At 32.7% G+C, this 25,553-nt stretch overlaps 1 protein-coding gene across 1 annotated transcript; it reads right to left on the bottom strand.

The window, feature by feature from the left end:
• Nucleotides 1–263: 263 nt before the first annotated feature.
• On the bottom strand, nucleotides 264–20,662 carry LOC123699328. The gene is made up of 14 exons (XM_045646256.1): nucleotides 20,381–20,662; nucleotides 15,738–15,874; nucleotides 9,803–9,949; nucleotides 7,895–8,051; nucleotides 7,416–7,533; nucleotides 6,664–6,751; nucleotides 5,731–5,897; nucleotides 4,772–4,957; nucleotides 3,888–4,067; nucleotides 3,114–3,264; nucleotides 2,625–2,698; nucleotides 2,016–2,356; nucleotides 1,563–1,705; nucleotides 264–1,177 (listed from the first exon to the last, which is right to left on the bottom strand). Exons 1-14 carry the CDS (start codon nucleotides 20,445–20,447, stop codon nucleotides 1,004–1,006), a joined length of 2,130 nt encoding a protein of 709 aa, XP_045502212.1. The 5' UTR covers nucleotides 20,448–20,662; the 3' UTR covers nucleotides 264–1,003.
• Between the last annotated feature and the right edge of the window lie 4,891 nt (nucleotides 20,663–25,553).

Genomic DNA, 25,553 nt, shown 5'->3' with positions numbered 1-25,553 from the left:
AAAAATATTAAACTATTATACATATAAACAATTACTTTATTAACACTATACAGATCATGCAAGATATAGTTTTAAAACCTTTACATAGAAGGTTTAAAAATACTAAATTAAAATAATTGAGCTTTTTATAGTAACTTATAAAATAAGTACTTTTCTAAGGATGGTTGCAGAGCTTGACCGACCGTCAGTGCGTACCGTCGGTCCTGACGATACGCATCAACAATTGTATGACTATGACACTAATGCGCATGACAATACGCGTGCGTATGGTCGGTCTAGCTATGAACGGTTTTATAAATTTCCATACATATGACAAGCGCGACTGACGTACGCACTGATGGTTGGTGAAGCTCTGCAACCAGCCTGAGGTAGTATTAAAGCAGAAACTTACACCAATGACTGGAAATATTAAACTTATCAAGAAAATATAAAATTCTATAAATTAAACACTAGAGAGTATACCTATGTGAAAAATCGCAGACAAAATTTTGTTGTTCTATCTAACAATTACTGTATTAACCCATTGAGCCCCAAGCGGCCCGATCTATCCCAGACACAATAGATTTTCTATTGTGCCTGTGGTTCCGGGGCCTGAGTTATTTTATTGATTGACTGTAAAGTCATTTTTTTTGTCCTTTCTAAAGAACCACCAAAACACGACGGAATCGTAGACGAAGACGCGGTCAACATCTAGTTTTAAACATACCTATAGTGTTACGTAGATATTTACAAAATAATTAAACACATGCGTAATAGTACCAACCAAGGTACGTATTGTCCAATATTTTGCAGTGTGGCCTAGCCTAAAGACGTTCATTTCATTTCTCCGACATAATTTATCAGAGAAATATGGTTTAAACAAGTGACGTTAAAATTACTAAAATTAGGTACGGACATTTTCCAAAATCTAATATACTTACACCAAAAGAAACTCACAAACTTGCACACTCATAAACCCACTCACTCACTAACTCACACACTCACAAACTCACAACCCCTCAACTCACACATTCCGTCTACTAATCCCAGAAACTAAATCGAACTTATTAGCCGGTGGGTCCGCTTCTGGAGCTTCAGTGAGCGCCTTCCATAGTTGTATAACGGGTAACTCGATGATGAGGCAAACCGGGATACACACTATGTATGTGACCACAGAACCTACTATTAGGAGAGATATCTGAAAAATAGAAATAGTTTATTAATGTAGAGCGAATTGTCTTTCTAGAGAAACTAAAAAGATGATATTTAAAAAGTTTGTGGCAACCTTGTGGCAACATAAATGATTATGTACCTATTCGAATTGTGAATTTACACTTTTTGAAATCGTCTAAAGAGTTGAAAGGCATACTTTGACTATGTATGTTTAATTTGTAGTTGATCGTTAAAAGGAAGGTGACAAAAATCAGCCGATTTCTTTTTTGGGCCATTTATATGAAGTGCAGATACAATATTTTTAATGCCACGTGACACATAAAGTGGATTGAAAATGATTTAGTAATAATAAATCGTTTGTTTCCAAAAATAAACATAATAACTAACACTAAACACTAAAATATCCTTACCATCGAGAAGAGAGACGCATGTCCGAGTTGCGTGTTACTTGCAACGGCGAAACGGATAATGATGAAATGAATGACGAAGGCGCAGTATGATAGACGTCCGAGTATGTGGAAACCTCGCCAATTTAATATCTTAAGGACTCCCGCTAAAATATAGAATAGTTTTCGTAATCATAGGAACATCTAGTGGGTATCGAAATACCCTAATGAGTTAATAAATATTAGTCTAAAAAAATTCAAAGCCTAAATATTTTATTACATCAATGGTACATATTAAATATTTTTCCAAAACTATATTCGTCAAATTTAGAATTTCGCTTACTAACAAATTATGAATTTTTACCACCGACTCATTATCAATTGTTTTCTTTCTTTAAATACATTAACAAAGCATTTGAATTTGAATGCTATAATGTCAAAGACAACTTAGACTCTAGTATTAGTTTCAATACTCACACGGGCACTTAGCGAACAATCCCAACATGAAGATACTATAAAACATCGCTATAAGCGGTCGATCGAGCGACGCGTATATAGCTCCTAGAATACGTGCTGTAGTTGTTCCACCAGCAACATTTGCAACAACATTCGTTGCATTAACAACACTTGTTGCATTAACAACACTTGTTGCATTAGCAACACTTGTTGCACTTGATGTGAATGATGTAGTTGCGATATCTGATAGGAACACAGTGCCGCATAGTCCTACAATACTGCCGAGATGTAGAGACAGGTGGAAGAGTGTTCGAAACCACTGCAATAGAAAGATTGTCAAAAATGAAAAACGTAAATCTATACTAATATTATAAATGTGAAAGTAACTCTGTCTGTCTGTCTGTTACTCAATCACGCCTAACTTACTGAACCAGTTTTTATGAAATTTGTTAGGTATGCAGATATTTTGATACCCGAGAAAGGACATAGGATAGGTTTTATCCTGGAAATCCTACGGGAATGGGTTTTTATCAAAAAACGCGGGCGAAGCCGCGGGCGGAAAGCTAGTAATATAATATTATCGAGAATATATATAAAAACTGATATAAAACATCGTATACGGAAACAGACTCAAACAGTCGCTTATTTAGACGCAATCGCAAATTCATTCGAAGAGACCAGACGTTTTCGAAGTGTATGTAGTACTTCAAGGTAAGTTAAAAATTAATTAATATCCAACTTTTAAACAATCTCAAAGCTTTCTTTCCAAAAAAAATTTTAATTGTAATTATAATTTTAGCGATGAGAAGATGACAAAGATGACAATGCTATAATGTCGATGATGGTAAAACTGCTTTTGCAACCAATAGTAAAATATAACAAATAATTTATTTCGACAATTCAAGACCGTTTCTATATACAGTCTAGTTAAATGAATGAAATTTGATATAGAGATATTTTGATACCCGAGAAAGGACATAGGATAGGTTTTATCCCGGAAATCCCACTGGAACGGGAACTATGCGGGTTTTTCTTTGACTGCGCGGGCGATGCCGCGGGTGGAAAGCTAGTAGCAATAACCACAATGGTGGTGATAATTATAATAATGGTGATAATTACCTTCTTCTCACTAAGCTTGATCCCATTCTGCTGCGTGTGGTAGAAGATGAAGGCAGTGGCGAGTCCACACACGTAGCCCGGCAGGTTCATCCAACTGGGCAGGTACAGGAGCGGCAGGATGCGGGAGTTCAGGAACATCGTGCGGAGGTCTCTGCAAGTAAATTAAAGATTTTTTGCCTATTATACCAAATTGTAAAAAGAAAAATCATTATAAGTAAATTAATTAAAAAAAAGACGGGTTGCACTCCGGGAGTGCCGGCAGAAATGAAAACTTGATTATTAACGTTCAGCATGTTTGATATTTTGGAATGGTATCCATCTTACGCATGGAATATAAGGGTTAAAAAAAAAACATCCGTCTTACGCTTTTTCGATCAGGCCACGTGTCCTGACGCGAGTTTAAGATTTTATACCCAACACCGCTAAAGAAGTTTTCACTTCAAACATTGATAATAAATAATTGTACCTACTATTACATGAAACGCTTGACCGCGATCTTACCTATCGGTAAGCGAAGATGTGATCTAAGATGGAGCGCGATTCCTTAGTAATTGTTCGTGAAGAACAAATATTCAGTTTCTGAATCATATCAAACATTTTAAGTTATCTACTGTATTTAGATTCATCTAAATCATGCCACAAAAATGAATTTCAAAATTATAAAAAATCTATAATTAGCTCATTTTTTCTTTAATGTCAAAGGAAGGTTGGCTGGAATGGAAATTTTGAACGTACAAATTTCACGTGAGTCAAAACAAATCATTCCCCACTCACTCAGGTGACTGCGCAGTCACAATCGGCGACAGCTCATAGAAGTAAGTGACACATCCCGCAGCCAGCACGGAGCCCAGCATCAGAACCAACAACACCGGCGTTACTGCGCGTCGGTAGCGAACCAGCACGAACATGAGGAGCATGCCCAGCACGTGGAACTGCATGTCCACTGCTAGATACCTGTTTGGGGTATTAGTGATATTATAATATTGGTGGTTTAGGAATTCTAGGTTTTTGGGCGATTTGAATGTGTGGGTATGTTAATTAAAGTTAGGTTTATTTGCTAAATAATTCTACTGGTCTTGGAGAAAAGATGCATAATAACTAGAATTTAGTGTAGATAGAGTAAATACATTTTATGTAATGTATTTGTTGAATATTTATTGTTCATGTTCTCCTATTTGTTAGGTGCCTCTCTTTAGTTACATTAGTTAGTCTACTACATTCTTTTCAAGATATTTTTTTTGTATCGTCAGCTACTTTGGTTTCTTGCCCTTTGGTTAAATTATTCTTTTATTTTTCATTAGCTACATTGTGTTTGATATCATCTCAGTCTTTTTCTGTTTCTCTAGTATTCACAAGAAAAAAAAGAGTGTGTGTACTTATGTACTCGCGTTAGAAGTTATACTTCTATAGTTCTATACAACTTGAACATAGTTATCAATTTTCATACCACCTAGAACTAACTTCATGTTGTTAAATTTAGGTGTCGGTGTGCGCGCGCATCGTAAAAATTCACTCTCATCATTTTTCTCCATCGCGCCAAAAGAAGTATAACTTCAAAAGTAAAAACTGAGAAAATTACGTCAAAAATAAATTTCTTCCTTCTCTAATTATTCCACTATTATTGAGCCTGTATCTGTCTCTGTTTCTTTGCCACTCACCACGTGTGCCCCATGCAGAACTTGCCGAGCGGCAGGTGGTTGTGCACGTAGAGCAGGTGGTGCCACCAGCGCGCCGCGCAGTCGTGCGCCTCGCGCCGCACCACCCACGACCACTGCGGCCCGCTGCCCAGCTGCGGGTACCACGCGATCGTGAACGCCAGCGCGAACGCGGCGATGGGGGTGAGTCTGGGGGACAATCCATACTAATGGGTGAGTCTGGGGGACAATCCATACTAATGGGTGAGTCTGTCGGACAATCCATACTAATGGGTGAGTCTGTGGGACAATCCATACTAATGGGTGAGTCTGTGGGACAATCCATACTAATGGGTGAGTCTGTGGGACAATCCATACTAATGGGTGAGTCTGGGGGACAATCCATACTAATGGGTGAGTCTGTGGGAATGTAGGACAGGTTTAGGTTGTGGGATACATTTGCGAAAAATGGTGCAAGTAAAGACAGTGCTATGGGGTTTACCCTAGAAGAAAATTTTCAAATAAAACCTGCATGTTGTCTTTACAAAAAAGGACGTGACGTTCCTGGGGAGAAAATTAAGACTAGGGGACTAAATGACAAAAACACAAAGTCACTAGACAATTTGGTTGAAAATGAAGTTATCGAGTAACAAAACAAAAAAAAAGAACTACTTCATTTTCGGGAACAAGTTGCAAATCCTGCGAAAACGTTTTGTTTTTCGGACCGAAGTTCCTTATCGCGCAGTAGGCTGACTAAAAATCCAAGGCAAGCGTCACTAAAAATCCTCATCTATAGCAAAAGTGTATTAGATTTTCTACACTAAGTACACTAAATATTGTTTATTGATGTAATTATACCTCCTTACTACTTATTTCTTAACTTAACGAAAGGAACTTCAACTTCATTCCAATTCCAAAAAAATAATCCAACACCTTAAAATTTTTTTCTAATCAAAACCACCAAACTAATGTGTTATTATTACCTTATCCATCGATTAAAAATGCCAAGCAAACATTTTAGGAACGTCAACGGTTTTTTCTCAGTCACTACGAGAATCACATATGCGGTCAAAAAACCAGAAATTGAGAAAAATGCTTGAAGCCACACTGGTGAGTTCAGAACTATCTTCCATATCAGCTGATCGTATATCTGGAATAAAAAACCATTAATTAATTTAAACCATGGTGTTTCCTTTATATAGTTAATTTGATGTAAAAAAAACTATTATTCTTGATTAGTGACTTAAAATTATTAAAAGTGTCCAAGTATATAAGCTTGGTCCAAGTTAAGCGACTTCCACAATTAAAAAAATACATAGAGTAGAACATAGAAACTCTATGTTCGACTCTATGCATTTTTTTTACTAAAGTTCAGGAACTACTGTAGTAGAAATATTAGCACAGTTTTTAAATACAAGATATTTAAAATATAATTTCGTGTCGCAAGTCAAGGTTGAACCGAATATTTCAAAATTCTCATAAAGTCGAAATCTATAGCCAAACAAGCAGTGTGTAATTTTATTTCGAAATATCCTTCTATTAGCAAAACACATGCGAATGACTTAGCAATTTCGTATACGTTAATATTGTTAAAATTAATGTATGTGTGTTTGATAAAATCTCCGCAACTGAGGGACATACCTAAGTATTATAAATTTAACTAGATACTGGAACAGATAATACTCAAAAATAATTCGAAAAAGGTTTATTTTTTTAACCTTGTTACAACATACAATAACAAGATTTAGGGCCGGTTTCACAACTCCCTGATAAGTGCCTCAAAAGGTGATTAAACTGTGGATTAAACACTTTTTGATATGCAATTTTATTTTAAAACATTAATTCTCATTTAAACTATAAGTTAAACAAAATACATTCAATTCAATACAGTAAAGTAAATAAATGATTACAATTACCTTTTCTATAAACTCAGGGTTGTCAATATAAGAATAAACGTAAATCAGAATGACGTGTGCAAACATCACACATTGCATGCCAATGAACCTGCGAACAAACAGACAAATAGAATGGAAACCTTCATGATACATTGAGTAGAGTAAATCTAGAACGATGACATAAATACAGTGGATATAACTTCGCGTTTAACTCAATCTGAATTTACATAATCACAAAGATATGTACATAAAAAATATTATTATAATATTATCATCTGAATAAAAATAGGGAAATTATAAGTGTAGCCAAAAAATTATTTATCGGACACGTGATTAAACTTCTAATTTTATAACTAAGCTACGGGATAATGACCTCTAATAAACTAATTCGTCTTTTTTACAACGCCCTTAGTGGGCGTTTATATTCTATAGAAAGCGTCAAGTAAAGATCATCAATTGTTGTGACTTGTCCTTCTTATTTATGCATTGCTCATGAAATTATTGTACTTATTGTCAAAATTGGGTTCAAATTTTGAATTCAATCTCCGTTTAACTGAGTCAAAACCGAGTGTTATGGAGTCTGTTATACAAACATATAGGTAAATAAATAAATAATAAAAGTTCATTTATTTGACTTGACAACTAAAACTATTACAAAGGAACTAAACTAGGTGAACTAGGTGAACCTAATATAAATATAAACAAATAGTTATGGTTTTGTAGAGCAATTCAAACAATTTTTTGCTTTGATTTATAATATAAACTATAATTACCTGATTCCCTCCAAGCAGGTTAAATCTTTCATCCTCTGCTCCTGTCTGGGTTTCGATCTATCGTAAGTAAGAATCTCCCAATTCTTTTTCAAAGAAAATGCCATTAGGAATCTGTTACCTATAAAATAAAGCATACATTCTTAAAATATGCTACAAAATAAAATCTTGTAACTATTTTTATGAAATTTAGTTGACACGGTGTTTCCCGGGGAATAAATTCATCTTGATATGATTCGTTTTTAATTGTTTTTTTATGACATAAGTGTCAAAATAATAGAGGAAAAGGCGCGAACATCCAACTTCCAAGTCTTAATTTGGTATTAAAAATCAACAGAACAATGCAAACACTTGGCAAAATTTTAACTAAGCGGGCAATCTTGATTGAAATAAAATAACAATTTTACGTGTGTGTTGAAAATATGTTTTTGATCACCACGCCAATACGGATCATACTAGCTGATTACATCACCTGTACTTACCATCACACTTGCCGCACCTATCGCCCAGCACGTTCAGGCCAGTGGCCAGGCAAGTCATCATCAGCAGTGCGATCATCACCACGCCAAGTGCGCGCGACGTGGCTGACGATTCATCATCACCGGCTATGCTGCACCATTCTGCTGATACTACTTCCGCCTGTGGAATTTTAAGGTTTTTTGGGAGTGAGTGAGTTGGTTATTTTATTGTCTCTTTCACATAGGAAGGATAAGTAATAATTTAACATAATTCTTTTTTATCATATTTCTTGAAGTTAGAGGATGGTTCTTATGTAGAGAAAACGTGAATATGTATCACGGGCGAAGCCGGGGCGGACCGCTACTATTATATAAAAATGAAACCCGTTTCGCGTTGTCACGGCATCACGGCATCACGGCTGAACCGATTTCGATAATTCTTTTTTCATTATATTCTTTGAAGTACGAGGATGGTTCTTATGTCCTGTACAATAAGTTTATTAAAAGTTGTTCCTCTACAATAAGTTTATTAAAAGATTAAATGTAAATATCATAAATTCATCAATATATATTTTTAAAAAGAAATTAGAGCAACTTTTACTCAGCTTAAATTATACTGAAACTGAAGCTTTGCTTGTTAGTGAAAAGTAAAACACACACACACACACACACACACACACTCACACACACACACACACACACACACACACACACACACACACTCATACACTGGAGTTTGTTAAGTATTTTATTTTTTGTTTCTTTGTACTTCTTACACTGCAATAAATAATAGTCTTAATTTTGTAAAATCAAAATATATTCATGTAACATCGGAAGAGACTAGTTTCCCACAACACAGGGTATCCTAGTGTGGGGACTAGGGTATCTTTATTACGTGCCCATTATTTTTATACGCAATTCTTACTGTAATCAATTTTATTGTACTACACTTTGATAAAACAAATAAATGATTTATTTATTTATTATTTTATGTAGAGAAAACGTTAATATACGTACCACGGGCGAAAACGGGGCGGACCGCTAGTTTACAATAAATAAACTATGAATAATGTTTAAGGAATGCATGTTATTGGTGACTTGAACTCTGTAGCCCTAAGTTATGCTTAGGTTTAGATTTGTTACCTCCAAATCGGCTATTTACGTATACAAATATGCAAACATCTCTATACTAATCGGACAAATATAATTATAAATAATTTGTTTGAACTTCTATTCAGTTTGCTTTGTTTATACTCTTCATTGTTATTGAGTTTTGTGAATAAATTTAGCTTCGCCAACACTCAGTAAATTCATCAATCGTTATTCCAACAGTATAAAAAAATGTGTGCGTGTACGGTGTACTAGACGTGTACACACATAAGAAGTGAAACTTCTTTATGACCTTACTTTTCAAAAAATAATTTACTATATGCAACTTTACATAAATACGTCGTATCACGCGTGGTAGGGATAAGAAAAAGATGGCGCGTAACGGAAAAATGTCAAGGGTAACGAAAAAATGTTACACTAAATTTTTTTCCAACCCCGATAAAGAAGTTTCACTTCAATAAATACGTAACGTATTTATTACTCTACGTTTCGTAAAGTAATTTGATATGTATTTGGAATAACATCAGCCTGTTCCCGAAATTACAAAAAAACTACAGCTCTATGATTTACGATATAGGCAAACTTACATAGTAGGAACAATGCTTAGCTAGACTCTCCTTAATTTAGAGACTTTTATAAATCAACTAGCGGTTCGCCCCGGCTTCGCCCGTGGTACCTACATGTTTACGTTTTTTTTCATAAAAACTATTCTATCTCTCAAGTTGGATCGAACTGCACATGGTGTGCGAATTTTATTATAATCGGTTAAGTGGTTTAGGAGTCCATTGAGGACAAACATTGTGACACGAGATTTTCTTTTACCTCCAAACCATAACTAAGTACGCTCTGGTTGACGCAGTGCTGCGCGGCGTCTCGCCAGTCAGACGCATTACTGAGACAACGGGACACACACACGCCTCTGTGGACTTGGCTTCTGTTGAAGTGTTTTAGTGACTGGGACGAGTAATCCTGGAAAGAGATGTTTTTAGTTAAATATTAGGGTTTAATCGGGAGAAATAGAGGTCACTTACATAGGCATAGGGTATTTGTATGGAAATGTAGAAAAGAGAGCACTTTCTAGCGCTGTTTAATTATATTTTTTACATTAAATAATATATATTATTATTTATTATGTTAGAAATAAGAAACATGTATAGAATGAATAGTTAAATTGTGATTATAACTGTAAATAAATATTTTTCTGTAATTATGTCTTTCATTGATTCATTTCCTGTTGTCTTTTATTAGGTAGGTGTGAGATTTAATTTTTATTATTTGTGCGTACGTTTTATAGATGAAGAGCCCACGACGGCCAGACCTTCGTTATTTTATAAAAGTTGAAAGTTTCTCTGATGTACACATATGTCTCCTATACAGATAAGAACGACCAGCGACTATCAAGTTTGGGTTGTGGTTTACGCTTAAAAGCTAAATTTTATACATGTTACTTGGGGACGTATAAAAACATGTTATTACGTTAAAATTAAAAAAAAATAAAGTAATATGTGATAAGTCAAAGCAAAGATCTTTTTCTTACGGTGCATTTACATCAAACGAATATAGAGCTAGAGCATTATAATATTTCGCGATCTTTTGGTGTAAACGAAAACTCGTATTCTGTACTCGCACATTGCAGTGCTGTTCTGTACTCGTACATTGCATAGAATCTTTCCAAACGTACTAAGAACAACGAAATAATGTTCTACGCCTATTTACACTAAAAGAATTTGACATAGTGGGGTTAGAATGAGCATGCGCGCGTTTGATGTAAATGCACCGTTATGTTATAATTCATAGCTTTTCAACTCTACTATTAAAACTACAATAATATTAAATCCAACTTTTACACCCATTTCAACAAGAAAACCCACACAAAAAACTAGTATAATAAGCGTGTTTCTCTCGTCAGCGTTACAAAACAAATGGCAGTCGTCCTTAACCTAGTAAGTTCAAGCACCTTGCATACCCGTCCGAATTACATTACTTCATTAAACAATCTAATATTTATTGTGCCTATTTAAATATATAAGAGTTGCTAATAAAAATTAATGCGAAATGTTTGTTTGTTCGTCTTTCTTTCACGTTGAAGCGATTATGGTCCTACTAATATAATAAATACGTAGGGTAAAAGCCGGATAGTTGCGCCAGTGGGATACTTGCCGCAGTGTCGAATACACTATGTTACGGACATTAGTGGCAATAACGCATTACTATAATTGTAAGTACCCCTCCCGCAGACCTCAGTGCCACGTCAATCGTTAGTGTAGACGCAAGCGTTTCATCCGTGCGAGCAAAATTGTTCCGCGGTGACACTTCGATAGGCGTTGAAACTATATTGTTACGTCATTTATATTGAATATTTTTGTTAGTAATTGTGATTTCAATATAGTTTATGTTTTTTTGCGTGCATTAGACTTCAAATTATACTGTTAATTAAATTTTATTGCAAAATATTGTTGATTTATTTCGCAAATAAAAAGGGCAAGTATCCGTATCAAAAAGGATAGTCGCCTTAGAAACTTGTGCGGATAGTTGCTCTCGGGGCAACTATCCGCAACTATAAATTCTTTCACTAGCAAAGGCAGATATTTTCTGTTTGTGTTGTTTTTACTCATTGTGGCTATAACTTAGCTTGAATAAAATAAGTATTCTGATTATAGGTCCCAGGCTCATCCATGTAAAATCAAATAAATTGTTAACGGTTTTAGCTGAGCAAAATGCCTCGCAAATATCAACGTAAAGCAGGCGTGGTATCACGCCACATAAGCTGGACAGAAGAAAGCTTAGGAAGAATATTTAATATGGATGAAACTTGGGTCCAACTCAATAATAAACCTGGTTAAGTATTAGCCAAGAAAGGTGCAAGAGCCGTTACAGATTATAAGAAAATCAAGAATCCGATACAGATTATATTAAATTGACCAAAGGCTCTTCCTTTGGTCCATGAAATCCCTCGCTTCTGATGATTAATGCCAAAGTCGATTGCCAGATTTGATTATTCTTCTTCTATCTTTAAGATAAATATCAATAATTTTACTAATATGTGATTATCACTAATTTAGATGCTATTTTTGTTATATTGTTATAGTTTTATAGCAAATAAAATGTATAATGTTGATTAGTTCTTAATTAAAAAGCAAAACAATTAATAAAGACTGATTAAGTGAATTGATATAAATTTGTTTTTATTTAAAAAAATATTGTGAGGCGTCTATCCCCTCACGAGGCAAGTATCCTCTGAAGTATTATTTACGATAGGCAACTATCCGCTAGGTTAGGCAACTATCCTTTATTTGAGAGGTCAAATAAAACAGGATTTACTCAAAACCTTTAATAATTATGTTTAATAATATAGGCTAATATGATGGTTCAAAGACCAATATTTTGATATACATGTCGCATTATTCTTGTTAAGTACATAATTTTTCATAATACCTATAGCTTTTTTGAAAAGTGGCGCAACTATCCGGCTTTTACCCTATATGGATGTTTCTCACAAATACTTCTGTACCGATTACAATGAAATTTGGTATGTCGGTAGGTAATGATCCAGAATAAGACATAAGCTACTTTTCATCTCAAAAATCTGGCAGGAACGAGAACTATGCGGGTTTTTCTATGAAAATGCGGGCGAAGCTGCTGGCAGAATTTAGTGTGATTTATGTTTATTAGAGATACCTAGTTCAGTAGTTTTGTCATAATTGAGTTACAAATATCGATAAATATGTGCCACTAGTCGCACATAATTATCATGTTATAATAAACTTGTATTTAGTATTAGATTGATAAATTTATATTTCACGAAAAATTTAATTTTAGAAAATTAATTTCGCAACTAATTGCGCTTAAGAAGTTTTCTTAAAGTGGCTCAAAATCGATTCAAAAGCAGTCGGTTACATACACGCATACAAGTGTAGCTAATAAAAGCGTGTTAAAAATCCAACAAAACAACAACACTATCTTTACTAAAATATGTTTAACAATTACAATTCCAATAATAAAACGAAACACGCATGACTTGTAATTATATATCATGTAATATCAATAACAAAATAAATTGCTCTATGATTACTGCTTTAATGAGATTCATCTTAAACTTAACTTATAATAGGTACTTATCCGACAGTTGGATAATGAATTAATCTGCATTTCTTAAAGGTCAAAAAATTAGGCCATACCTAATAGCCGATGTAATTTTTGACAATTAATTGTATGCCTGCAAAGGAAAAGAATAATGTATCTATTTATTTATTACTAGCTGATTGTGGGGCAATTTTTATTGCATTTCAAATACCTATATTATATTTTCTATCCTATTCCAAGCGAAGCGAATACAAGGGGCCATCCATTAATCACGTGATGTTTTTTTTGGTATTTTTTGACCCCCCCTCCCCCTTGGTGATACGTGGTGAGGTTTAAGACTACCCCTCCCCCCTCCCCCCTATATCACGTGTATTTTTTCGTACCAGCAAAGAATAATTTTTTTATTTATAAAAAAATACTGGTATAAGTATCATCTAATTTTATTATACCTAGTAAATTAAAGACTACTATAATAAACGTTCAGAGGTAGACAGAAAGATTGCAGTTTGTTTTTGGATGACATAAAAATAATGGAAGATATGCGAAAAAGTTGTAAGTACGCGTTTGACTAAAAATAAATACATAACATGTAACGCCGCTTTTCGGTTGAGTATCGCGCGCTTGTCGAAAAATAAATACACGTGATATATTACTTTACCCCCCCTCCCCCTTGTGATATTTCGTGATGTTTTGATGGACCCCTCCCCCCCTCCCCTTTCGAGCCTCACGTGATTAATGGACAGCCCCCAACAAACAAAAATTATTAAAATCAGTTCGGACGCTTTTTTAAGAGGGTTGAAAAGTCAACTTTCTATTTGATTATCACGAAATGCTCAAAACAATTAAAAATCAATCTTATTAATAATCAATATACGTAAACAAGGATACTTATTTATATTTACTCTATTGTATTGCTCTATTTAAGTTTACATTTAGTCCAAAAGAGTAAAAATTGTCATGATTTTTTTTAATAATTCAAAAAATATCCTGCAAACCTAGTTTAATTAAAGAGTGCTTCAAATGATTACTAACTCATCTTTTTTCACAAAATTTCCAACAAAGGATACACAAATTATATGATTTTATAATTTAAATTTTAAAATATTCATAATCGATGCCGTGTACCTTTAATCACGGGAAATTATTGGTAATTAATACAAAACAAATTACATTAATAATATTACTAATAGGCGTAATTATGAATATTAAATAGAATATGAGATTTCACCAGTTTTAATTATAATTAACATTTTATTTATGACCAAAAATAATGAGTCCAATTACAAGATCTCACAAATAATGATAAACACACAAATACAATGGTTTTTTTTATGAGTTCAATGTACGAGAGATTTCCAAAAAAAATTACCCAACTAAATAAAATACAATTACAACCTCCACGAAAAACAATTAACAGAGAATTTCCCCCTTGGTCATTTTTACATAAATTAAACGCCTATTAAATAAAACTATTAAATTTCAGTTATAAATTAAACTTAATTAAGACAATACCAAGTTGATTGATGGTCAAAGAATTAATTAACAGTGAAGCTTTTGGCTACTTTAAAAATAACTTCCTAAGTTAAAACAATGACCTTATTCCTTAAAGTTCTTTTAAGTTCTCGATCACTGCATGCGTCATTCTATCAAAAGTTATTATAATATAATTAATAACTTATAACTACATAACCTTGTCCATCAAAAGGTTTACACGTGTTATAAGTATCTATCCCAATTCAAAATCAAAATTTCCTATTATTGAAACCTTGGTTATATTTCCGACAAGCCTGCCTTTCCGAGGCTGATCGTTAAAAACGATTTATTTGAAAGCCCTTATGATGTAATCATTTTTGATACTTTGATTAAACAACTACTTACGTACTTAAAATATTTATAGACTATAAAATATTAAATAACTATAGGTAATGATGAGGTAATGTCATAAATTAATTTCGAAATATTTTAAAAATATCTATGTTTATTTATTTGTTGGGCTGGTTCAACTATATAATATCAGAGATACAATAGGATCGAAATACAGTTTTTGAATTCGATAATAACATGATTAATCGTTACCGTTAAACTTTTTATTCCTCTAACTGCAGTAATCGCTTTACGATAATCACACATTAAATTTTCCATGTCCAACTTACTTTCACTACATTCTTGTTAATAAATATAATTTGAATGCAACTTGTATTTTATTTTATATTGACATACTCATTACTCTACAGAAATCTAAAATCGAAAAAAATTCCGCCAATAAGAACGACTGCGGTGCTATTTAGCAACCAATCACAGCGTTTCCCGCCAATAACAGCTCTTCCCGCTAATATATAAAACTTTAATCGGTACCTAACTTTAACGAAAATATAGAGTAAAAAAAAATAATTATAAATTATTTGTTTTCGTATAAATATAACTACATATGTATGTTTCAATTTAATTATTAATTATTTTGATGGAGCTCATTTAAAAACAATTTATAACTTTTTTAATTTCCAACTATTACTTACAAAAGAAAAGCCCGTGTTATGATATATCATTGCTTTGTACTTTGGTTTTAAACACAAACTTTTCATTATTTAAACGCATTAGTTCAGGGTTCTTATATTCCAAATGATATTTAGCATCTCCAACGAGTATTTTTCAATTTATTTCATGTATGGCTCACCTTCAATAAATCCAGTAGCGGTGACGGCGTCTTGGAAACCAGAGCGGCGTCCACCATGCAGTACCTATCCATGGGGCGTTGGCAGGACGACCATTCGTCCAGATCGTATAGCGGTGGTATTGTTGTAAGAAGTGTTTCTGGAATTTATAAGATATAAATAATAATAGTGTTCATTTATTTATAATTCCTATTAGTCTTCTCCTACTTTTAGTCTGTAAAATTTAATCAATATCTATTACTACCAAAATGGAACTATTTAGCTAAATAATCTAAAACCTAAATGCATGAATAGATTGTGATGACTCTTGATGAATCGGAGACATGTTACTACTGTCTACTTACATGTATAATGTTTTACACGTACCTATCGAGAAAAATATCACAAATGCAAAAAGTCTAAAGTGGAAATTCTACGATTACTATCCTAAATAACATTTCAACGTTATTTAGCCGTTTTTCAGTTTAGATATTGAGACCGTGATATTAGTATTTGGGACCTATCATAGCGTAAGATCTTTAAGAACGTTATAGGCTAGTCACTAGATAGTAGATAGTCTATCTCTATTTCTGTACCAAATTCTAACCAATTCTGTTAAGCCGTGAAAGTGTAATTGAGAGTAATCCATTAAAAATACTGTGATAAACCAGGATTGCTATAAGCACACGCATAACCCAAATCTATCTCTTATAATTAGTAATAAATGTTATTTAAATTATAGAGGTCACGGGGCAGAAATATTAGCAAAAAGGACTATTGCAATTAATTTTTTGCACATACGCATGTTGCGTATGCGTTTCTTTTTTAATAATATTTATCATGTAAATGTGTTGTTAATAAATCAATTTTATTACATATTATTATATGCTTGATTGATTGAGCGTGTGTGCAATTAATACTTATGTCCGTTTATATTATGTAAGAAAAATGATTGTTGGAGGTTTAATTTTATGAATTTTCTTTGATAATATAATTAACTAGCTAACCGCCCGCGGCTTCGCCCGCTTTGTCCAAAACCTAATAAATTATATACTAAAACCTTCCTCTTGAATCACTCTATCTATTAAAAAAACCGCATCAAAATCCGTTGCGTATAGTTTTAAAGATTTAAGCATACAAACGGACATAGGGACACAGGGAAAGACGACTTTGTTTTATAGTATGTAGTGATATGCTCTATTCTAGTCAATACTCGTTTATTGGTCTTTTTTTTTATTGGGAATAGGGAAGCGCTTGTCCACAATCTCGCCTGATGTTAAGCTGAGATGTGGTCTAAGATGGAACGCGCTTCCCTATAAAATATTGTCTATATATTATATACTAGGGTTCCGCCCGTGGCTTCGCCCGCGCAGTCAAAAAAAGCCGTGAGATTTCCGGGATTGCGTCATTTTAACGGGATAAAAAGTAGCCTAATATGTCCTTTCTCGGGTATCAAAATACCAAATTTCATGAAAATAGGTTCAGTAGTTCGGGCGTGATTGAGTAACAGACAGACAGACAGAGTTACCTACTTTCGCATTAATATTAGTATGGATTCCCTATATATTACCTATGGTATCAGCTGGTGTTCCAGTTTCTAAAATGAACTATAGCCTATATTATCATGATGCCTTAGTTTTAATAAATCAATTAATTTAGTAGTTGCTCTATCATTACTTTTTTTTAAATACAAGTAGGGATTGATTTAAAATGTACAAAAGTAATAAATCAATACATCTAATATATAAAAATCAATGCCACTTTTCGTTGTAATTCCATAACTCGAGAACGGCTGAACCGATTTCGATAATTCTTTTTTTATTATATTCCTTGAAGTACGAGGATGGTTCTTATGTAGAGAAAACGTTAATATGTACCACGGGCGAAGCCGGGGCGGACCGCTAGTATTATTATAATTAACTAACGGTCCGCCCTGGCTTCGCCCGTGGTACATATGTATTTACGTTTTCTCTACATAAAAAACATCTTCGTACTTCAAGGAATATATAAAATAGAATTATCGAAATCGGTCCACCCGTTCACGCGTGATGCCGTAACCAAGAAAAACGGGTTTCATGTTTATATACAGGGTGTCCCATTATTAGTTTACTAAGCGCGAAGAGACTTATAGTTTAGCATACACTGATCACGTAAAAAATACTTAAACAAATTTTTGCTAAATTTTTCCTGAAAATCAATGTTTTCTTCTCTATCTTCGCGCAGCCGGCATATACCGTTTCGCTAATGTGAGAGCATTTTGTCTATGAAAACATAATCTTAAACGATAGCTCGCAGGTGCTGCTGGCAAAGTTGGACGGCTCGTTTGTTATGGGTGTACACATAGAGTTTTAAGAATTCATCTATCTGAAAAAAGAATGCGTCTGGAATTTTATACGTATTTTTTACGAACTCAGTGTATGCAAAACTATAACCTCCTTTGAGCTTAGTATACCAACAGTGGGACACCCTGTATATAGATTAATTACTATATACATATACAGTGACGCGTCATTAGTATGTACATAGCCCCTAGAGAGCACATATTTAACAGTCTATGTTGCTGTTACTTAAAAACAGCAGTAGTTATGTAACTGCTTTATTTATAAATTCGTCACGTTTGTCCATTTTATAAATTCTAAACACTCTCATAAAAATGTATGTAGGTAGTATATCTTTAACTTTACCAGTTAATTTTATTTATTTATTTATTTTCCTCAAAAAACTTACAACTACCAGTTACAAAGTATTACATAGTATAAATTGGAGAGGACTGGTGTCTGCGATAGGCAAAAGCCTGTAATGCAGATCGCCAGACTCACCCAGTCGAACCGCTTAATATTTGCTAAGTAACATAATATTAACAACATAAAATAAACCGTTTAGAAGTACAAAACATCTAGAACAAAAGAGAAACAAAAGGGGAAATAAAATATCTTAAATGTTACATAATATTTAACATTTTACAAAAGATAAAAAAAGAACAACTTATAAAAGTTAATGGACACAGTAGGGTTATAGTCAGTAGGAAAAGTGATGATATATTTTATAGGTGTTTCTGTAAATATTTCTCCGTAACCAATAGATAGTGACCTCAAAATAAAATTCATTGCACAGATATTATTATCTTATTGGTATAAATATTGTAATTATTTAATCAATGATTATGTTTATACATTATCAAATAAATTGAATGGGTCTGTGGGTATATTATTATACATTATTCATTTACAATCTAACTAATAACGCGAACGTAATTATACGAACTCATTTCAAAACATAACCACAGCTTTTAAGCTACATTCATAAAAAATTAAAATATTGTCATTCTTTGCCGATATTACATTAAACTAACTGTGCCTAGCGATTTTACCTGTATTGATGATTGCGTGTATTGACGATTGATTGCCTTCCTCCATAAATGGACTATGTAACATTGAAAAATTTTTTCAAATCGGACCCCTGGTTCCTAAAAAACAAATTCTTCACCTTTATAACATACTAGCGTTCCGCCCCGGCTTCGCCCGTGGTACATATTTCGCAATAAATGTAGCCTATGTTTTTTCTCAGGGTCCGTGCCAAATTTCATCAAAATCGGTCCAGTAGTTTATGAGCCTATTCATTATAATCAAACAAACAAACAAAGTTTTCCTCTTTATAATATTAGTGTAGAAGTATAGATTTAATTAGGATCCTTTTAAGTTAAGTAACGTCACTGGTAATTTGCATTATTTTATCCATTTAGGATGGTGTTCGAATTGTTTTATGCAGGTGAATGCACCATTGTTTCCCAAATGATTCAAAATACTTACATTAATAATAAATACGTAGTATATTATTATTAGTCTGTGATAATAATAAGCAATACATTCATGATATATTTTAACAAGAAGTTGAGAATAAAGAAAAAAGTTTAAGTGATGACTCTACATTTAATGTACTCTACATTTTTTTTTTTCTTAAATTTTATATGATATGAAAAGCGAAAATAATGGATTTTTCTTAGAACAATAGACGTCAAATTAGGAGCTAAAGTTTAAAGCTGCACTAGACGCGCATACTTCCAGTTTAATAATTTAAAAAATTGGATTCTATTCTTATTCTTATATTAATACTAGCTGTGCCCCGCGGTTTCACCCGCATTGCTCCACTCCTGTTGGTCGTAGGGTGAAGATATAATATAGCCTCCCTCGATAAATTAACTGTCTAACAACGACATAATTTCTCAAATCGGACCAGTAGTTTCTGAGATTAGCGCGTTCAAACAAACAAACTCACTCTTCAGCTTAAAATATTAGTAAAGATTACATTTATTCAGTTTTTTATGTAGATTATGAAATCTTTCTTTCACACAGGAACTTTTCAATGTTATTAATCCAGATATAGCAGATAATAGACGAAATGTAAAAATAAATACTTACCTTTAAATAATTACATCCATATGATGTTCGTATAACTTACTAACTAATTAAAATATGATAGAGTCCAACATTTTTAAATCCGTTTCTAGTGAGAATTTTTATTTATCTTATATATTTATTTAATAAATATTTAAATAAACAATAAGTACAGTAAAATTAATTTAATTTTGCGTGCCAATTGTACCCATAAATTGAGACCTTGTCCATTTTTAATAACATAATTGTTATAATAAATATAAAATAATTACCATTTAATTCAATATAGCTTCCAAGCACATTGCTCCCAAACAGGACAAATAAAAAATAACGAAACATGGTTACAAAATTGTTTCAAAATTCACCAAAAGTTTAAAAACTTCACTCTCTATTTATTAAATCACACGCATTATTTTACTTCTATTTACATACACTTTTATTTTTAATTTAACCAATTTATTTTTAATAATATTTTCGTATAATTAATAAATTAATTTCGGTTCACGAAAATTCGTATTTACCGCGCGATAATCGTGACCAAGATAAACCGTATGAGTCGTGTGTTGTAAAAAATTACTGCAGCGGGGGTTGGCCTTCCCTTCTAAAGATTTCGTCATTGTTACGATATAAAGTAGAGATACATCTCCGAAATGTAGATAAGAGCAATGCTTACATATGAGGAATAATACAGGAGACTAACTTTTTTTGAAAGTAGGTAGTTTAAAGGAGATAAGTGAGATGCTTACTCTTCTTGAGGGCTATGGGCCCAACGCATTTAAAACTTTATAAGAATATGAATAAGACAGAAAGTACGAATTTAATCTAAGCTTTACTTTCAAACTTTTGGTTTAATCAAAAATATGGATTTAATCCAAACCTTCCTGTTTTTTATATACCCAATTTATTGTTGTTGTAGTAAAATGTATAAAATTTATAATATGTCGCGTTAGTTAAATATTATTGTTATAAATATAACAATAATTACACTTTCAGTCAAGTAGTTAACTCAAGCAAAGCTGAAAATTTTCTATATAATTTGGATTGATGGATGTAGATTGTAGGTTGACTCTATGATTCGCATAATAATTGTATAAAATAAAAAAAATAAATGCCGCTGTGAACGGACGCATATTAAAAAATATGAAATTAAAAAATAACAGCCTACAACTGCAACACAAAACCGAACGAAAGCAACATTACGAAAGCGTCTCAGAAAGAAGTTCGATGACATTTCATTATGACATTGACCAATACGCACTTGACCAACCGAATTAACGACGTTACTCAATCGTAAGTGCCTGTATGAACTATCACCGCTTTTTATTTTATATCGGACTAGCTTTACACCCGCGGCTTCGCCCGCTTTGTTTAAAACCTATTAGATTATATACCTTCCTCTTAACTATCTATCAAAAAAACGGCATCAAAATCCGTTTCGTAGTTTTAAATATATGCAGCATAATATATTATTATACATGGGGATAAAGGGACAGAGAAACCGACTTTGTTTTATACTATGTAGTGATAAAGAATTTGCATATATTGAATCCCTATAAAAATTGAATCGGGAATACCTAACTATAATTATTTAGACATTTTTAAAGCATAGAAAAAAATCGGGAGGCAGGATTCGAACCCACGTCTTTCTCCTTACGGTGCCATCTAACGAACGAATGCTCGTTCTAACCCTTGTCCTGGTCATAAATTTATTTTAGCCTAAACAGTCGTTAAGCATTCTTTAGTGCGTTCGATAAGGTTCTATGCAATGTTTTTGAATAACACTGAATTCGAGTTTTCGTTTACACTAAAAGATCACGAAAATTCTCTTGCTCTAGCTCTATGTTCGTTTGATGTAAATGCACCGTTAGACGAACATATTCTTTAAAAATTATATCTATTAATAATTTGAATGCTATAAAACTAAATATCAATGATTTAGTATATTTTTTTGGATTCGTATTCATGAAAATTACATTGAACTCAATTTAAATCTATAATATCTATAATTAATTTAAATTCTATTGGTATGTTAGGTAACCTAGGCAATCTAACCTTGCTTCTTAAATCAAAAATGTTAAATAATTATTAAGTATTGTACATATTTTGCGAACCATAAATCAAATATTTATGATTATTACACAATGCGTTTATAGGTAATATACTTAAGCTCCTCGGCTTTGCTTGTGATTTACTGTGAAAGATTAGTCGTATACAACTTAGAAACCTTCGTGAGCTCATGTACAACATTTTACTGAAGACTAGCGATCCGTCCTAGCTTCGCCCGTGGTACTGGTTTACTTTTGCTCTCCATAAGAACCATCCTCGGACCTTGGAATGTTGTAAACGAAGAATTAACGAAATCGGTCCATCCGTTCTCGAGCTATGCGCTTACCAACACATTTAGCGATTAATTTTATTATATCGATTATAACATGATCAATTATTATTAATGCATAGTTTACGATTTAATTAAGGATACATACAAACATTCATTTTATACACATCAAAGATATTTCCACTTCAAAAACAGCTTTGCGGCGGCGGCGAAATATTTCCCGATATTTCTTTGGCCTTGCAACTTTGGGAACATTCATAATCTGGTGATGTAACTAAACTTGTTATATCGACCTTCATAAATATATTTATTTGGTGCAATAGAAGCCTTCTACTAAGAATAGGCTCGTAAAAAGATGTTATTATGAACACTTAACTTTTTTTTATTAGTAGGTATTTATAGAAAAGAATTACGGAATTTAAGATTTTTCCCAGCGTTCAAATTTTGACCAAAAATCACCACATATTTGACACTAGCTTCCGCCCACGACTTTGTACGTGCATCCCCGTTTTTCCCCGTTCCCGCAATAATTTCGGGAAATCCTTTCTTAGGGGACGCCTACGTTATACCTGCATGCCAAATTTCAGCCGGATACGTCCAGTGGTTTGGGCTGTGCGTTGATAGATCACTATATCAGTCACCTTTGAGTTTTATAATATAATATAAAGATTACGGTTAATCGTTCAATGAGCTTTGCATGGAAGAGCACTTAATATTTTTTTTTGGTGAGAAATATAAGCTTTTTGTTCATGTTCCTTATTTTTTTATAAAATAATTTGCAATTTAAAGAAAATTAGTCATGTTTCTGGCACATAGAAAGTTGGAAGGCTGTATTTCATTCGTCAAAATCTAGCGATACAAAGGAGGAATAAATAAAATAAACAAGTGTAATCGATAACTTTTATTTTTATGAATCTTGCAATATCAATGTTATATGTACACAATTTAATATTTCATATTATATAAATGTAAAACTCATCTAGCAATAAGGTTGTTCTAATTAAAAACGAAAAAAGTATCATACATAATATCTCTTACATCTATACAACGCAATTTATATTTTTAATCTATACATATAATAAATCTGTAGAAGGGTCAATTCTGTACATTGAAAATATTGAAAAGTAAATAGCAGGGGGTATTACTGGATCGATACCAAACCCAAACATGCGATTAAAAAAATTTTTGTCAGTCTTTCTGTCTATCTGTATGTGAAGACATCACGTGAAAACTAACGGTTCGATTTCGATGAAGCTTGGTATACCTATATCTTATTATCCTGGGCGTAAAATAGGATACTTTTTATCCTGGAAAAATACGTAGAAAAAAAATTAATCTTAATTTTTCAGTTTTATCCATAGACGTTGTTCTGTAGAACCGCGAACACACGTTGCGTATTATTATAGGCCTAGCCGTATTTGGGTCCAATAGATATTTATAAGATGTCATTGTCAGAGTTAGGTATCTACTCAAAATGGAGAAATAAACCATCCACGCGAAGATCGACATCCACGAAGACGGAGTCGCGGGCGAAAGCTAGTCTATAATAAAAAAAATATAATAGTATATTTAATCTACATTTAAAATAAGATTACAATAGGTTGGAGGGAAATTCAACCATAGAGAATAGAATACAGATAATATAATTAAAACAATAATTCCCATAGATATAAATTGCGTTGTATAAAAGTATGAAAAGCAACACGCATCAACCATAATATTTATTATTGCTTATTTTCTCTCATACGATTAAAAATAAAATCTAAGCATGAAATGGCTTTGCGTGTTACTACATTGGAAAAATAAAATATTTTTTCTGTTTACCTCTGGCTGATAGAATTAAAAAAAAATAGAAATAGACAAAACCAATGGCGCGAGCAATTATTAGAAAAATAATTTCAACATTTGTTCCTTTATTTGATCAAAAGAACACACATTTCAAATTTATAAGTAATGTATTAGTGAAAATGGCGTCTTATTCGAATTAAAAATAAAATATATGGCAATATTTAGAATTCTAATAAACAAATCAGCGAGAAATAAACAGCTTTTGTCTAATTCACGAGTTACGCTTTGTTATCACTTATACACATATTTCGTGTGTTTGTATGCGTGTTGTAACAAATGTAGAGATAAAGTGCCTTGCTAATTTCGTCTCTATTCCCCCGTGATAGTGCATATTTTACTATAGCAACATCGCGAATTAGTTACATTACATAAAACTATTACCAGAACTTATAGAATACTTCAGTAAAAATAGAGATACCGCTAAAATAAATACAAATTGCTCAATTTATTTCTTCGTCCATTTTATGGATTACCTAGCAATCTCTTAAAACGATCTAACTACAGTATATACAATAGACTAACCTAACCTTTCCCGCCGTACAACAGGACATACATACAAACCTTGTAAAATACCTTAACTTGAAGCGAAAGTAAATTAAATAATATTACGATTAAAAATAACTTAAGTATAATGACACGTTGAAAATAATTAATATTGAGAATGTTACAAGTATACTAACTGACCACGAGAAAGCAATAGTATAAGAATAAATAGAAATATAAATATTTATTATAATATATTAAAAAATAAATAAGCACAAGGTATATAAGTTACAAGTGTGCAGATTTGTTAAATAATCGAATAGTTTCATACAATGGGTTTATCCAGTGTTATCAATGTGAATTCGCATTTCATCACTACATAGTATAAAACAAAGTTGCTTTCTCTGTCCCTATTTCCCTATGTCCCTTTGTATGCTTAAATCTTTAAAACTACGCAACGGATTTTGATGCGGTTTTTTTAATAGATAGTGATTCAAGAGGAAGGTTTTAGTATATAATTTATTAGATTTTAGACAAAGTGAGCGAAGCCGCGGGCGGTAAGCTAGTTTTTTAATAATTTTCAGCTGAGATAGAAATTTCATATTATCTTTTTCAATAATTTCAAATAAAATGTAATAGTTTTTTTTTATATTTACAAAGTGCAAAATGCGCGCGAAGCGAGCTAGCGAAGCGAGCTAGCGAAGCGAGCTAGCGAAGCGAACGCGACGAATTTCCAATCAAAACTTATATTATAGAGGAAAGATTAACTTATGTTTATT

This window comes from Colias croceus, chromosome 17 (genome assembly GCF_905220415.1).
Source record: "Colias croceus chromosome 17, ilColCroc2.1".
NCBI lineage: Eukaryota > Metazoa > Arthropoda > Insecta > Lepidoptera > Pieridae > Colias > Colias croceus.
Note: the sequence above shows the minus strand (reverse complement) of the source record. Positions and strands in the feature narration are given on the sequence as shown.